The sequence below is a fragment of the Amblyraja radiata genome, chromosome 15 (genome assembly GCF_010909765.2).
Source record: "Amblyraja radiata isolate CabotCenter1 chromosome 15, sAmbRad1.1.pri, whole genome shotgun sequence".
In the NCBI taxonomy this organism is placed as follows: Eukaryota; Metazoa; Chordata; class Chondrichthyes; order Rajiformes; family Rajidae; genus Amblyraja; species Amblyraja radiata.
Window position 1 is genome coordinate 45,792,625 of NC_045970.1, and position 16,907 is coordinate 45,809,531.

The 16,907-nt window shown below is 39.0% G+C and overlaps 1 protein-coding gene across 2 annotated transcripts in view; it reads left to right on the forward strand.

The window, feature by feature from the left end:
* The window catches only part of ipmk (inositol polyphosphate multikinase), a 95,293-nt gene extending 80,320 nt beyond the window's left edge, over positions 1 to 14,973 (forward strand). Inside the window, exon 6 of one of the 2 annotated variants that reach the window (XM_033034349.1) lies at positions 9,412 to 14,973. In XM_033034349.1, coding sequence (XP_032890240.1) covers positions 9,412 to 10,043 — 632 coding nt within the window. In that variant the 3' untranslated portion in view covers positions 10,044 to 14,973. The remainder of the gene's footprint in view (positions 1 to 9,411) is intronic. The other variant, XM_033034350.1, reaches the window with a different exon arrangement.
* The last annotated feature ends 1,934 nt before the right edge of the window (positions 14,974 to 16,907 follow it).

The window sequence follows — 16,907 nt, forward strand, 5'->3', positions numbered from 1 at the left end:
GTACGAGGTAATTCAAGAGTTCTCCCGAGTTTTCCCCTGATTCGAACTCGGAGAATGTCCGTAGCGGGTCCGTAGGAGTTCGTGGATGTCTCGTAGCGGCTCGTACGAGTAAAAAGTAACAATTATTTTCAACACAAGTATTTTTTTACTCGTGGACATTTTTCACAGTGTTGAAAAAATGGCACGAGTTTACCGGATTTCCCGAGTACCTACCGTTACTCGTATGAGCCGCTATGGGACATTCACGAACTCCTACGGACACGCTACGGTCATTCTCCGAGTTCGAATCGGGAAAACTCGGGAGAACTCTTGATTTACCTCGTACAGTGGGAGAGGGGCTTTAGTCAGTGAGGCTGACTGGCGGCTGCTCTTCCTGCGCCTGCTCGCTCTTTTGCCACAGCTGTGTCTGTGATCCTCTTCCACACACTTTTTGTTCATTTTGGATTTACACAAAATTTGGGTTACGAACAATTCTCAGGGACTGAACTCTTTCTTAACAGTGAGACTGCCTGTAAACACATATTTTATTGCTGAGGCATTTCTCAGCTTGTGGCATTGCTGAAACGAGCAGCAGCATTCATTGCCCCTTTCCAATTGCCACTGAGAAGCTTGTGGTAAAATGATCTAGATAAATAACTGCAGTAGATTTTGTCTTTTGTACATACCACGGCCACAGTGTGTCAGTGGTGACCAATCAATTGAGTATATCATTAGTCTCTTGAAGTGCTTTGTGCGTGGTAGAAAGGCATAAATAAGATAAACATGAGTCAGCCAGCATAATCTGTTGCAATTGCCAACTGGGGAAATCCACATGGACCATTGTCAAGTTGAGGGTGAAATGGGCATGAGAGGAACTTGAACTGGCAGGCGATTTTTAAAATGTAACTTTTTTCATGTTATGTTAAAGTACAAGCCCTGATGTTTTGAAATATATATAGATTTTTTCAATCCTCCCAGAAATAGAATTTGCAACACCATATCGTCCCTACTTGTAGCAGTTCATTGTTGATGTGTGGCATCCAAATTAATTGAAGGCACCAAGACCGTCACATTAAGTTGTGCTGTGCAATTGCTCATTAATCTGATTATTTTTGAAAAGTTTCCATATACTATACAAAAATTAAAAAAGTGTTTAAATCACTCCCATCCATAAAGCAGATTGGGCCAGAATTATTGGCTCTCGCTAACCAGGTGGCTGTTTTTTTTTACAGTATTAAAGGGAGTTTGGTCCCTTGAGGCTGTAATACATGTGATGATTGGGGTAGCAATAGTAACACAGATTAGCATTTCTCAATGCTGGTATGTCTGTCAGAGATCTGAAAAATATCAAGACATTGCCCCCTCAGGATCCAGCTCAAAAATTCGTGGAGCCTTCAGACTTTTCACAGAAAGGGAAAACAATGGTGTTTTATAATTTTAACAAGTGACAGCTTCAGACAGAATTGTATTTTCACTTGCAGACTAACAGAACAAAAAAAAACAACTGGCATTGCATTTACATTATATAGCACCATGTCATGATCTTAGGATATCACAAAGTTCTTTGTAACAAAGAACACATTTTTACTCATTGCGTTTAGCAGTGTCACTGGGCCAAAAACAATTAAAGTTTCAGGTCGATGATTTATTTTGTTGCAATTGAAAAGATAGAGATTTCAAAATAATTAAGCTAGTACAGACACACGGATGATATTGAAGAACACTGTGTGGGATGGGAGGGAAGATAACAAACAAGCAGAAGAATAAGTTGGGACAAGATTTTATTCAGGAAAGATTGTGTCTGACATTGTTAACAGATTTTGAGGAAACGACTGGTGGGGTAGATAAGGGGAAAGCAATGAATGTATCTGGAATTTCTGAAGGCAGCTGATAAAAGACTATAAAGGTTTTTACATAAACTTAGTGCTTATTGGTTTAGACATAATATATGTATAGGTAAAGGATTAGTGTAAAAAGGACAGTAGAATTAATTTTCTTTTGGAATATCGGAGGCAGAATGGAGACCAGTTATAAATATATAAAATATTTAGGAGGCATCATTCTGCTAGACAGTCAGAACTTTTCCCCAGGGTGGAAATGTCAAGGACTAGAGGGCATAGCTTTAAGGTGAGAGTGGCAAATTTAAAGGCGATGCGCAGGGCAAGTATTTAACAGAGAGATTGGTGGATGACGGGAAGGTGCTGCCAGGGGTGGTGGCGGAGGAAGATGTGCTAGTGGCATTTAAGAGGCTTTTAGATAGGCGCAGATAATGGAGAGAGATTGATTACGTGCAGGCAGGTGAGATTAGTGTAACAAATGGTTTATCTTCACGTTGGATGATGTAGGAAACTTCGCAGAAATAGTGGACAACTACAATTTAAGTGTGAATGAGGAGATCATAGAAAATGGGTTTGGTTAAAAAAAAAGTATTGGGAAAATTAATGGGACTAAGAAGCTAAAATATTCCCAAGTGCTAATGACTGGGATCCTTATTTTTAAAGATGGTGGATATAGTGGTTATTATCTTTGAAAATTAATTGATTAAGGTTCCCACAGATTAGGAGGCAGCAATTGCATCCCTGCTATTAAGGGAAAGCCTGAGATAGAGAAAATAGGGAATTATAGATCAATTAGACAAATACCTATAGTAGGAACGCTGCTGAATCTGTTATCAATGAATTGATACAGATTGATGTCAAAATGAAATCGATTTAATTCAATATGAAACCAGGATCTTAAATCAGAGTGGCTATGGTAGATGGTTAAACTCTATTTTTGACTAGCAGAACAGTTGAACCATTGATTGTGGTAGAAATTGAGTTTCATAAAATCCTCCATCTTGTGACACGAAAATTAAATTAAATTGGAGTAGAATGGTGTGAAAATTATTTAATGGACAGTAACCCGAGTATGAATACAGGTCATTTTTAGACTCCGATGCTGGGAATGGTTGCCACAGATTAAGGTTGGATTCCCAGTTGTTTACAAAGCGTAGCAATGATTTGGATGAGGTTATCAATTTAAAATATCTTAGTTTGCTGATGATACAAGACTGGGTGATGTTCTGACCTCAAAAATGATAAAGGGAGACTTCTGGCATTTGTCGGCAGGTTAAATGAACAGGAAAGGACATGGCATTTGAAATTCAAAAAAATAAAATAAAAATGTGAGGTCTTCTATTTTATAGAAATATTTTTTTAGTGGTGGGAAAATAAAATATGTGTTATAGTGTTTAAAGGGACTGGTGTGATCCTTGTACACAAAATCATGTAAGCCAAATTACAATTAAACCATGTTAATCTGCAGTTACAGCAAGAAGTTGAGAAAGCAATCTTATGTTACCATTGATAAAGACCCTGGTTAGACTGCATCTGGAATATTGTAAGCAGATATGATTTCACTATCTAACGTGATTAAGGAAGTGCAATAATACTTCACCAAACTGATTTGTGGGATTTCTCCTGTAAAAAAAAATTACAATGACCTGATTCTCCCGACTTTAAAAGAGTGAAAGGTGATCTCATGGAAACTCATTGAAACTTAAAGATTCTTCTGGAACTTGATGGTTTAGTTTAGTTCAGAGATACAACACAGAAACAGGCCCTTTGGCCCACCGAGTCCACGCCGATCAGCGATCCCTGCACATTAGCACTATCCTACACACACTAGGAACAATTTAATTTATACCAATCCAATTAACCTACAAACCTGTACTCCTTTGGAGTGTGTGAGGAAACTGAAGATCTCGGAGAAAACCCACGCGGTCACGGGAAGAACGTACAAAGTCCGTACAGACAGCACCTGTTGGCGGGATAGAATCCGGAACTCCGGCGCTGTAAGGCAGTAACTCTACCGCTGTGCTACCGTTCCTTAATTTACGCCATCATTTCCGATGGTGTAAATTAAGGAATTATATTTCTCCTGGCCGTTCAGCTCCTCATATTTACTCCCAAATACATCAAACAAAGATCTCTCCTGCTTTCTTTAAACCTCATTTCTATTTCTGGGAAATTTACTGCATAAAATATAGAAATGTACAGTGCAGGAACAGGCCATTTAACCCACAATGTCTGTTCTGAACATGATGCCAAGATAAACTAATGTCATGTGTCTGCACATGATCCATATCACTCCATTCTCTGCATATCCTTGTGCCTGCCTATAAGCTTCTTCTTTCATGGTTAATCTTTTACCTCATCACCATTTTCCTGCGCAAACCCCATTTCCATTGATCTCCTTGATATCTGAAAATCTATCAATCTCTTTCTTGAATATACTTGGTGACAGACTTTCCACTGCTTTTAATATTCTCTAGATGTTGAAATGTCCTATCATATGAATCACAAAAGGCAAACACCTTTCTATGCACTGGAGGTCTTGCACTGCAGAACAATGTAATATTGTTCACACACTTATCTGTATTTGCCACTTTTAGCAGTGATTTGGTAACTCAAATGCCCAAGAATGAAGGAGGCTGCAGGAAGGGGGAGGGTGGAACTGGTCGGATAGTTCCCGGTTGGCTTCATAGACGCGAGTAAAAACAAAATTCCAGCCGCACTCTGCAAGTGAAGTAGCAAAGGACAACAATTGAGTTAATGCCCCTTCATCATAACTCCTGTTTCTCACTCCCTGGATGGTGCTGACCAGCTGTCGGCATATTTTGCTTTGCATTTCAGATTTCCAGCATCTGCAAGTTTTTGATCCAACTAGTAGACAAGAGGCTGTTCAACCTGCCGTTTTTGTAAAGTTGACTGACCTCCAGGCTATGAAACTAAATGGCACGCAATGAGCTACGAAACTGATTTGCCTGAAGTTAATGACCATAAAAAGATGGGGAAAAAATGAAAGCATAACATTGCCATTTCCATTTTGAACTGCAGTAGAGTCATGCTTTTATTGATAGTGAGTTGGTTTAATGAGATGTGTTCATTTTGGATTTGTAAAAAAATTGGCTTATGAACAATTCTCAGGAACTGATGACTCTTTTGTAACTGGGATACTGCCTATAAATTATATTGCTGAGGCATTTTTCAAATTAATTTCTCAGCCTGTGTAAAGAGCAGCATTTATTGTCCATCCCCAATTGCCACTGGGTTTAATGAGGCGTGCACTCCATAAACTGAAGCTACATTTAACCCCAGCATCATACCAACTTTTGCTGTTAAATCATTCAGTGATTTGAAACTTCCTACTGCATTTAATAGTTTCCGTTTTTATAATTACAGAAATTTAACACCTTTTATTCTGGAAATCAAGTTTTGAATATAAATCCTGTAAACCATGTAAATAAATGAGAGTTAAATGGCATGAACAAATTTGAACACATGCAGATGTTGAATTTAATATCCTTCCAGTAGTATATTTTTGCATGCAACTTTAATTGGCAAATGCTCGTTACAACATGAACCAAGGAAGACTTAAAATGAGGATAGTAATAAAGCCTGACTTTATAAATTGTGAAACATCTGGCAGTATACTGTGAGCAAGTTTTGCTCATTTATTGTATATGAAGTGACAGCTTGGAGGCATTTTCTTGTTGGTATGATGGGAAGAATATTTCATTACATTTTCCCTAATCTGATTCTCTGTGCGTGAGCAGTTGCAGAAATGTTAGCTTTAATAATTTGCATTCATTTGTCCAATTGCTTTGAATATACACCAAGGTTGTCATTTGGATTACTGATTCTACAAAGATCTTTCGTTGAGAAGGGAAAGGAACAGTCTTTAGCAGGATTTTACAGGTAGATCTTGCCACCAACTTCAAAGTAAATTGAAAACTTATCTCAGAGTGATCCTCCCAGAAGAAATTTCTGGAAGGTGTTGCTAGGAATCATTCAAGGTAAGGCACAAACCTTGACAGCAGGCCACACCAGTAATATATTTGACAGTCAGTTAAGCCAAGTTTCCTACCTAGTCATTTGCTATTTGATTCTTGCTACAGGATTGAACACAATACTAAACTGAATAGGACACTTCTTAGAGTCATATTCATAGTCATACAGCACGGAAACAGGCTCTTTAGGCCAACTGGTCCATGTCGACCAAGAAGACACATCTAAACTAGTTCCATTTCATAATCACAATCACAATAATACTTTATTAGCCATGTTTTGCAACATACAAGGAATTTCATTTGCCAAGTCAGTCATACAAATTAAAAACAACGGAACACACAAAATACATTTTAACATAAACATCCACCATAGTAACTCCTCCACATTCCTCACTGTGATGGAAGGCGGAAAAAAGAATTTGCATGCGTTTGGCCCTTATCTCTATCCATTTGTCGGTCCATGTATCTTTTAAATGCTGTTATAATACCTACCTCAACTATCTCCTCTGGCAGCTCATTCCATGTGTAGAACAGTTTTACTGTAAAAATAAATCCTAGCCTACCCAATTTTTTTCCCTCTAGCTTAGGCCCTTAAATTCTTGCAACATCTGCTTCTTTTTCTTGTGTTTGAGGCAGCAGAAGTCTGCAGCAGAGTGATGCCAAGTGGCACCAAGCTGTGGCGACTGAGGTTGCATTTCTGCTGCTGCCTCTGTTTGTTGTCGTTCGCCTGACTGAGGTAATTGACAGGGCTAACCATGGGGACGTCGACAACATGAGCCTCACAACATCTGCTCATTATGTAAAATGGAAAACTAGCTTACTCACTATTGTATTGGTCAGGGTGTACTTTTGCCCCATATAATTTCAGCAATCCAGGCACCTAACCTAATAGATCAAGCCATGAGCCAGTTTTGGCAGGCACAGTGGACCAGATTTGGAGTCTGCAGTAATCATTAACTGGGCCTGTACTCGCTGGAGTTTAGAAGAATGAGGGGGGGATCTCATTGAAATGTACAGAATAGTGAAAGGCTTGGATAGAGTAGATATGGAGAGGATGTTTCCACTAGTGGGAGAATTTAGGACTAGAGGTCAGAATTAAAGGATGTTCTGTTAGGAAGGAGATGAGGAGAAATTTCCTTAGTCAGAGGGTGGTGAATCTGTGGAATTCTTTGCAACAGAAGGCTATGGACGCCAAATCAGTGGATATTTTTACGGCAGAGATAGATTCTTGATCTCAAAGGTTATGGGGAGAAGGCAGGAGAATGGGGTTAGGAGGAAGAGATAGATCAGCCATGATTGAATGGCGGAGTAGACTTGATGGGCCGAATGATCTAATTCTACTCCTATTCCTTATGACCTTATGATCAGTAGTAGGCCCCCCTCGGTCATGACTGACCATGGGTGATGCATCCTGGTTGGATGCAAGCCTGGGCGATGTCATATGGAGGGCAGGTTGTTGCCATGGAGCACGTCCCCCCTCTCCACATCGCTGATCGATCCAAAGGAACAGCAGGGCCATTACAGTTTGGCACCAGCGCCGTCGCAGGAGCTGCCAGAGCGAGGTTGTAGACAACGACGAACTGCCTGAGGGGCTCTGACTCCGGATTTTCTTGAGGTTTGCTCCTGGAGCCGTTTCCATGACTGGATATGGCCACAAGGCAGTGGAGGTTTTAAATCAGAGTTTTCCCTCTCCTAGATGGACTGCCTTCCCAGGCTGATGAGCTCCATCTGCCCAAGACTCGTGGGGGCGGGAGCGTCTACCTTCCCGCGCAGGTCTATAGACTGAACTGACGGAAATAAATATAAGCTTATCTCCAAGCAGTCCTTTCAGTAGGAACTGCAAAGCAATTCGTTCCAGTGATGACAAATGTAGAGCCCACATTTACCCCTTTATCTTTGAAATACAGTGTTGGCAGAGCAAATTGTAAAGATAGTTTCCACAGCCCTTTTGGAAGGGCAGTTGAGTTTTCTGGTGTTCTCGTGAACCTCAACTAACATCATCAGCTCAGAGTCTTGGTTGACAACAGATATTATGGGTCTGGTCAAGAAAAAGACAAGAGACACATGTCAGCTGTGGGGAGCTCGGATTGGGCGAATCCTTTGACAAGTATAAGGACTTGAAAAACATGGTTGGGCACTGTTTTGGGTCGGGACTCCTCTTCCGATTGATTATAGTAGGAGGGAGCAGGCGGGAAAGAGGTGGTGGCGGGACAAAGCCTGGCAAGTGATAGGTGGATACAGGTGGGGAGGGGGTGGGTTGTTCAACGGCCAAAGATGAAAAGACAAATAGTGTGAGATAAGGAGAAAGGGAGAGAATAGATTTTCTTAAGTATCAATTTGGTAATCTATGTGTGGAGCCACAAGAAATGGGTGTGAGGGTGGTTTATGAGGTGATGTGCTCCCTCTGCAGCTCATGCAGGGCTTCTGTATGGCCTCAGTATTTGGTGTTGAGGTTCTCAGCACCATCTCGAATATTCCTTCTCTACTTTGAGTCACAGTGGGTGGAGATCCGCAAGAGTCACTGTGAACGTTCCACTTTTTTTAAGCAGACTTTGAGAACATCCTTAATTTGTTTCCTCTCTTTTCCTGGTAAATTGCTTCCATAACCAAGCGTGAACTGGAGTGCCTGTTTTGAGGGTCTGGTGTGGAGCCACAAATGATGTAGCCAACTTAGAGTACCAAGGATGTCGGTCCTGGCAACGTTGGTCTGGGAAGAGGATGGCTTATTTTTCCTTCCAGTGCATTTGGTGGATTTTCTAGAGAAAGTGTTGGTTGTAATATTTCCAATACTTTGGGATGTCTACTATAGGTAGTCCAGGTTTCAGAAACATGTAGGAAGGCAATGGTCACGGCTGTCTAGTGGACCATGAGTTTTATTTTGTTAGATTAGAGATCTTGATCTTCAGATACCTGGTCCTTGATTGACAAAATACACTGTTGGCAAATTGAAGGTAATGGGGAAATTCATGGTCATATTTACCTACACTGAGAAATCTTAAGTTATCTGCTGGCGAAGGTAGACATAAATGAGAGAATTCACTAATGTCGCTTGCATTATTATCACAATTTCAACGTCCATTCGGTAAAAAATATAGATTTCCTTTTTCTTCTGTTTTCTTCAGACTAAAGTCTGAGTGCAGCATGGAAACAGGCCCTTCGGCCCACCGAGCCTCGCCGACCAGCGATCACTTTGTACGCTAGTTCTATCCTACACACTAGGGACAATTTACAATTTAAAGAAAGCAATTAACCTACTTGAGAACATCCTTAATTTGTTTCCTCTCTTTGCCTGGTAAATTGCTTCCATGACCAAGCTTGGACTGGAGTGCCATCCTCTTCCCAGACCAACGTTGCCAGGACCGACTTTGGAGTGTGGGAGGAAACCTGTAGAAAACCCACGCGGCCACAGGGAGAATGCATAAACTCAGTCCGGATAGCACCCATTGTCAGCATCAAACCCGGGTCTCTGGCGCTGTAAGGCAGCAGCTCTGCCACTGTGCCGCCCCTTTAATTTTCAATTCAAGTATTATTTGAGGTAGATTTTGATGTGGATATTCAGTGTTTTACTCAAGGATTATGTTTTGCCTGTCTTTTTCTAGGTCTGTCTAAATTCTTCCACAACGGAAGCTACTTGAGGAAGGATGCTGTGGCTGCAAGTATTCAAGAGATTGAAAATATATTGCATTGGTTTGAGCGGCAAAGCAACCTCTGTTTCTATGCAAGCTCCTTACTGTTTGTTTACGAAGGATCATCTGAGCTGACAGCGACAGGTGACAGTCATGGTTCCCTCAAACCAGCAGCACCAAAGGGCATGAGGCGGACTGGAGAATTAATGGAATACAACAACAACATCCACATGATGGGCTCGACTGAGAATGGAATGGTGGAAGCCACAGTTGGTCAGAGCCTCTCCAACATGTATGCACTTCACAGGAAGGGCTGCTTCCGGGCACATCAAAGTGTGATCCCACTGCAGCTGAAGAATGCAGAACAAGACCATGGCATTTGCAAATGCTTAACCCTCATTTCAGCTGGTCAGCCAAATGGCAATGAAATAAAACAATTGGAGAAAGATTTCATTCATACATCCAGCATGCTTCCGGAGCCTCCAGAGGTCGTTGTAAGAATGATAGACTTTGCACATGTGTTTCCTAGCAACACAAAAGACGAGGAGTATATATATGGGCTGAAACACTTAATCAGTGTGTTACAAAATATGCTGGATGATTAATTTTTTAATTTTTAGTGGGTGGATTGTAGGCAAGGAAATAAATGTGGGGGAATTATATTGATTTCTGCACAGGTTCTGATCCATCATTTTGTGTTTATAATGTGATTCCAGGTGTACTGTATGCTCTTTTCACTGTGCAGTACTTCTTGTGATTGATTTGATGTTTATAATAGCTCAGGAAAATTTACCAACTCATCATTGACAGCCGCTGAAACAGGTCCAGAAACCTGCAGAGGGCAGCTCAAAGCCTAGTAACTACTGACAAGGAAATGTATGAGTTCCCGCTGTTTGTAACAAACCCACAGACTTCAGTGATGGTAATTGGTTTTTCAGATGTGTAACCAACTGCCTGCCAATCCTAGACACGGAACTTTTTGTGCCTATGGAATAATTCTATCTTCAGTGAAGATCAGGTTAGTCAGACTTACGATTGTTTTGGGGATGTTGCTGCCACTTTTCTGGAGATGTGTATTTTACTAGTCTTTTTTTACAGTTAAATTCTTGCAATTCGTATAAAATGTTTAATAGAAAATTGTCAATTGACTGATGCATTTAGCTGAAATCCATGGAGTATTGCAATGGCTTGTTAATTTATGAATGTAATGAAAGCGAATGCAAAATATCACCAGTGAGTCACCTGGATACCCGTTGGCTACGATTTTCTGCTGGATCGAGCAACACATGCATGTTAAGCAGATATATTTTAAACTGCTTTCCTTTTCTTTTAAGTCTATCTATAGTCCAGAAGCTAAGATGGGGGAGTTGGAGACAGAATACTTTGAGGTGCATCCATCATTCTGCAGGCCGTCTATTGAAGTTCAACATGTAACTTAAAAAAATCTCCACCAAAATTTTAATCAGTTTTAGGAATCCTTTGTCCCAATGCTTGCTACCCTTCAAAATGAGCATACTTTGACATCTTCACGTCCCATTTGCAATGTATTAAAAGTGCTATAACCAGTGAATTATTTCCAAAGTTATCTTTTGAACACTCAGTTTACCAAGTTTCCTCTCGTTAGCCTCTGGGCTAAAGTGCGTCGGGGTTTACCTTTATTAAACTGGCACATTTGTGTGTTGTTGTTGTTGTTGTGTTGGGCCAACCTTGCGTCTAAGAACTCTCATTCCATAAACACTAACTGCGGGGTCAATAACTAATAGTCACTTTGACATGTCTTTCGGTGAACAAACAACTGCACTTGCATAAACTATTTACGTGCCCTTAACTGACTTGTGATTCCAGTGAGAGAGCCTTTGTCCATACTAGTTATATGGCCTGCTTCATTTCAATCTCTACAAATGGGTGGTGGGAACTATTGGTTTAGTCTTTATCAATCAAAAAATAGCCAAATTCTTGGCACTAGTCAAGAAATGTATTTCAGAATAACACACGGGCACTAAAATGCAACCTTTTTTTGCAATTTAAAAAAAAATGCACTAGATATTGAAACATTGGGTTCCTTTCATTTACTGTTTACATTTGCACAGACCCATATACTATCAATGTATTTTTAAAGCTTTTTAATCATTTTAATTGTTATCGCTTTGCCAGGGTTCATGGGGTGAATGTTGTGACATTACATGTGGCAGTGGAGTGAAATGTGATACAGGTGAAAAATGCATGTGGAGATTATGTTAGTCATTTAAATGTATTTACCAAATAATGCTTTTTCTAAAAACAAAGTTATTTCTGAAATATTTTTTATTGTAAACTATGCTTTTTTGTATGTTTGGTAAAGAGGTTTACATAATTCAGCTGTACATTTCTTATGCAGCATACTACATCCTTTTTGAACTTTTGACGATTTATCCAGGCTTCAAAAATAACGAATACTTAGCTTTTTTTAGTCTTAAAAATCAAATAATTCGCATTATTCAGTTATTTTCTAACCTGAGGTAGAACAAGACACTCTTGGAGTTGTACACTCCTCTCAACAACAAATGGACGTCCAAATTGAGTGGTGGGTGGTATGTGAGAAAATTGATACGGCAGGAGTTTCGAGGTTAAAAAAATAACATAATTTCAAATAGTTCTTTCTCCAAACAATTAAGTACAAGGAATGCTGCTACTTAATACTATATTGGGCATATCATCGAGTTTTACGTTACTTTTCTCGCTTAATTACTCTTCTCTTGCTTCTCTACTGATTTTAGTGAGGTTTTTAATTAATTTTATTTCCTCCCTACCCCCACACCCCCCAACTTCCTACTATTCCCCAGCCAATTCATTCACCAGTTGTGGCCTGGATTTGGACCTTTAGCAAGCTGTAAGCTTGATCACGGGCTGGTGAATTATGAAGATCTCACCTTTGGATTGATCCTTTAGGGAAACCTGATGAATAAGCTTGGGCATTTTTTTTTTTTAAATAACAAAAGCTGTTTTAATTATCCTTTCAATTCTGTTTAAAGGTCAATTCCCTGATTTAGTTGACTCTGTTTTTAAAAATTGATTATTTGCTGACCTCAGATCAATGCATAATATAAAATGCTTAAATTCAGTGTATAATGATTCAGGATTATGAGTCTCAATAAATCTACAGTTGATTAAATTAACGTTATCAAGGAAATAGGTGGCTGAAGAAAGGCTTTATTGAGCCAACACTAGTGTTGACTGGTGGAGTCGGTCTTTTTGTTACACTCCTTTACTTTAGGAACATATTCCATTCATTAAAAGATTTAAAATAATGTTTTTTATCATCTCATATTGGTTTATTATGCAAGTAGTATCACTGTAATTCTTTGTGTTTTGCTCTTCAGGGTCAAGTTCAACGCAAGTTTAGGAAGCATAGGAAATGTGTAATCAAGTGCTAGTAAACATTCTCACACTATCTTGGATTAAGTTGTTTATTTTAAGCCCTTGTGCTTTGGGCTATAAAATTTATTGGAACCAAGCACGGAATGCGACTTCTAAATTATGTAAATTTATTTACAAAAATTCCACCAACTACTGAAATTTTACTTCTCTGCTGGGCATGATATATTTTAAATGAATGGGGATTTGGTAACCCATATTACTTTTACATAGACGATTATTAAATAAAAAAGGAATTTGCGGCATCTTATCAGATTTTCAATCTACATTTGCTAGCACGCAGCTCTGAAAAAAAAAAGAGAAGATTTTCTTCCATTTGGCATCGTTGAGCTCATTTTTATAAATCCCCAGATCAAAAGTTTGTGTAAAAACAGTTGAACACACTCCATGGAAATTATCTTGCAGTGAGCAAAACAGTTAAGGCTAGTTTGCCTTTTGCCACTGTTGCAGAAGACATTAAACATATCTGAATAGTGTGGTCACAACATTCCCATAAATGGTTTTCACTGTGCCAGACATTCTGCAAGTGACATTCTTGTATTCGTAGCTATGATTGACAAAATAGCTGGAGAGCTATACCGGGCATAGACCTCGCAGCTCATAGAATCAGCACTCTCACAATGTCCTGTGAGGCATTCCTTCAGTGTCACCGATATTGCAGAGAACAAAATGGAGTTATTCAGTTTTCTTTCAAGATAGAGTTGCTAAGAAATTACAATAATGAAATGTTTGTTCAAATTTATTTTTTTTAAAGGATATTGTATGTATATTTGACCTATTAAAATTGCTGTGTTTAGAAAGATGAAAAGTACTTAATGCAAATATATGTAAAATGTAGGTTTTGTGGCATATTTGGACTAGCTACATCACAGAATATTTGGAATTTCATATTTAAAATATCTTCAAATTTCTTGTCTTTTGGTGAAATAAACTGAAAATTATGATGTCAAATTCTCACAGGCAACCTTGATTAAATTAGTCCCTGTTAAAATTACTGATTGCTTATTGTACTGTTTCATTTAAACCAATATTGAATACAAATGTGACTTTTCCCACAGTGGCAGACTTTACACTGAAACGGCCTTCACTTTTCATAATATAGCAAGAGAACGGAGGTGAAGATGGGTTACTATTTCCTTCATTCATGCACACTTGTTGTATGTACTGAAACCTGGCAACAAATAGAGAACAGTACACACAGACTCGAGTTTTATTTCCACTCACCTTTTTGTAAATGATAACCTTGTGCAGTGCATCGTGAAACAAGGTTGTTAACTTAAATTGCTTTTAATTCAAACACTGGGTTTGGTGTACAGCCTTGATGGGATCTGTGGGTTTAAAAACAAAGTTGTACGTGGCACCCTCTCTCCACTCCAGTCCCAGTGAAATGAGGAATCTATTGTCTTATGAAATGTACATAACATTTCTTCTTGATGTTGACCTATCGAGACTGGACATTAAATTTGAACACAGGATAATGTGCATACAATTCATTGTTAGTAAGATCAGTTACTGCACACATTTTAAACCATTCAAACAAATGTAATACTATTTTTTTTGCAAAAGTCATCAGTCATAATTTCTCATGCATTTGGTTAAAATAAAATCCCTTGCCTCAATGTTTAGATAAATGTGACTTTTAACAGGAGTATGAAGATGTTCCCTCAATCTCAGATAAAGTATAATTTAACCTGCAGCTGATTTGGGCCAACAAGTGGTAATAATGTCCCCCTTTTGTTAGTAACTGTGCACTCAGACACTTTAGTAATATGGGGAAATGATGCTGGAATGATTATGAAAGTATCAGAAAAGCAGCAAATGCACATTTATTTACTGTGGTTATTTATAATCAATCATACATAATGTCTCAGTCTGACTAATCTATCTTCTGATATAATACCTTTGTTTTGATTGTGAGTTATATTCATAACTTGTTTTGCTACATATGGAATGCAGGGGTAATTGCTGATATGTAATGGGTGCTATTTTACAGAGGAATCAAAAGTACTAACTGAAAGATTGCTTAATTTTGTAATTTAATATGATGAAAAGATATTTAGATAAATTACATAGCTGTATATTTGGCAGAAATGGAATTACTAATAAACTTTCTGTAAACAACACGTCTTCAATTTGTCATCTCTCGCATTTAATGTTATTGATGTAAATAAATAAAAGTCACATGAAAATAATTCTGAAATAGCTGTGTACAGGCTTGATCTTGATTGCTTATTCTGCAATTAAGATCAAGCATTATTTACATCAGACAGTGTCTTTATTTTAATTTGAAGTGGTAAGGACACCAATGGGTAAGTGGTAATGATTAATCATTTAATTGTACTACATAAAACATAGAACAGTACAGCACAGGAACAGGCCTTCTACCCGCCTACACTTCATGCTGCCTCAGAAAAGATGTCAACATAATCAAAGACATGTCTCACCCTGGTCATTCCTACTCACTCCGCCTGTCCGGCAGAAGGTTCAGAAGCTTGAACGCGTGCACCTCCAGGCTCAGCAACAGCTTCTTCCCCTCTTATCAGGTTTCTGAACGTTTCTTCCATAAGCTAGGGTACTGTCCGATTCCCCTCTACCCCATTAAAGGCATTGGACTTTGCCAATGGAACTAATGCACTACAATGCTGAGAACTATATTCTGCACAATGTATCATCCCCTTTGCTCTATTGTACTTGAGTCTGACCTGATTGTTGTAATTGTAATTAATTTATTGTAATTGTAATTAATTTATTTGCCAAGTATGTAAAAATGTACAAGGAATTTAATATGCCATACAGTCATACCAAAAAAGCAATAAGACACACAACTACATAAAAATTAACATAAACATTCACCGCAGTGCACTGTGATGGAAAGCAATAACGTATTATCTTCCCTCCTTTTCTCCTGCGGTCGGGGCAGTCGAACTATCTGCAGTCGGGGTGATCCATGCTCCCGCAGCCGGTGATCGAAGCTCCTGCATCGGGGCGATCGAAACTCCCGCAATCGGGGCGGTCGAAGTCGATCCCTGACAAAGGGATCGCAAGCTCCACGATGTTAAGTCCGTAGGCACCCACGGTTGGAGTTCCCGAAGTCGATCCCCAGCAAAGGGATTGCCAGCTCCACGATGTTAGGCCGCAGTGCGGTCGGAGAAACGGTACGGAAAAAGTCGCATATCCGTCGAGGAAAGAGATTAAAAAAAGTTTCCCCAACGTAATACAAAACTAATAATACACTAAAACATACATTTAACCACAGACTAAAAACAACAAAAGAAGAAAAGGATGAGACAGACTGTTGGCGAGGCTGCCATCGTACAGGTGGAAATATATCACCATAATTTGATCTGTTTGGATAGCATGCAAACAAAGCTTTTCGGTAACCTATCCATATTCCTCTATTCCCTGCATTGTAGAAAACTCTCTTTATTTTTATTTATTTATTTATTTATTTAAAATTTTTATTTATTTATTTTTAATTAGAAGTACAGTAAATTACAATAATACACATCACATATATCTTAATATTTGTTGTACCACTTCGTTTTTCGAGCTTTAAAAAAGATAGAAATAAAAGAAGTAAGGAAAGTGAGCAAACAAGTAGAAAACGTGATGGGATGATTTCCATTCATTGTGTTTCTGCTTGTAAATACGGCTTTAGTTACCACATTTCTTTAGTGTGGAATATTTCCTGAAGCAAAGGCAAAAGCTCATGACTGTACCATACGGTTAGGAAAATAGTGTTCCTAACAGCTTTCTTAAATTCCTCTGCTGCCTGATCAGCCTTGGCCCAGTTTGCTTCTGCAATAACTCATCAAACAGGTGGGACAAGACGTTCAACTTTGATCAAACCACAAAGTCCCAGAGTAACTCAAGGGGTCAGGAAGCATCTATGGAGGGAATGGACGGGATATCAATCCCTCCATTTCCTCCACAGATGCTGCCCGACTTGCTGAGTTCCTGTCTGCACCTGCAGTTATTTGTTTCTACATTAAACAGTCTGCTTTAGCTTTGTATTGACCAAAGACAGATGAGTTGGGGATCAGGATATGTGGAAT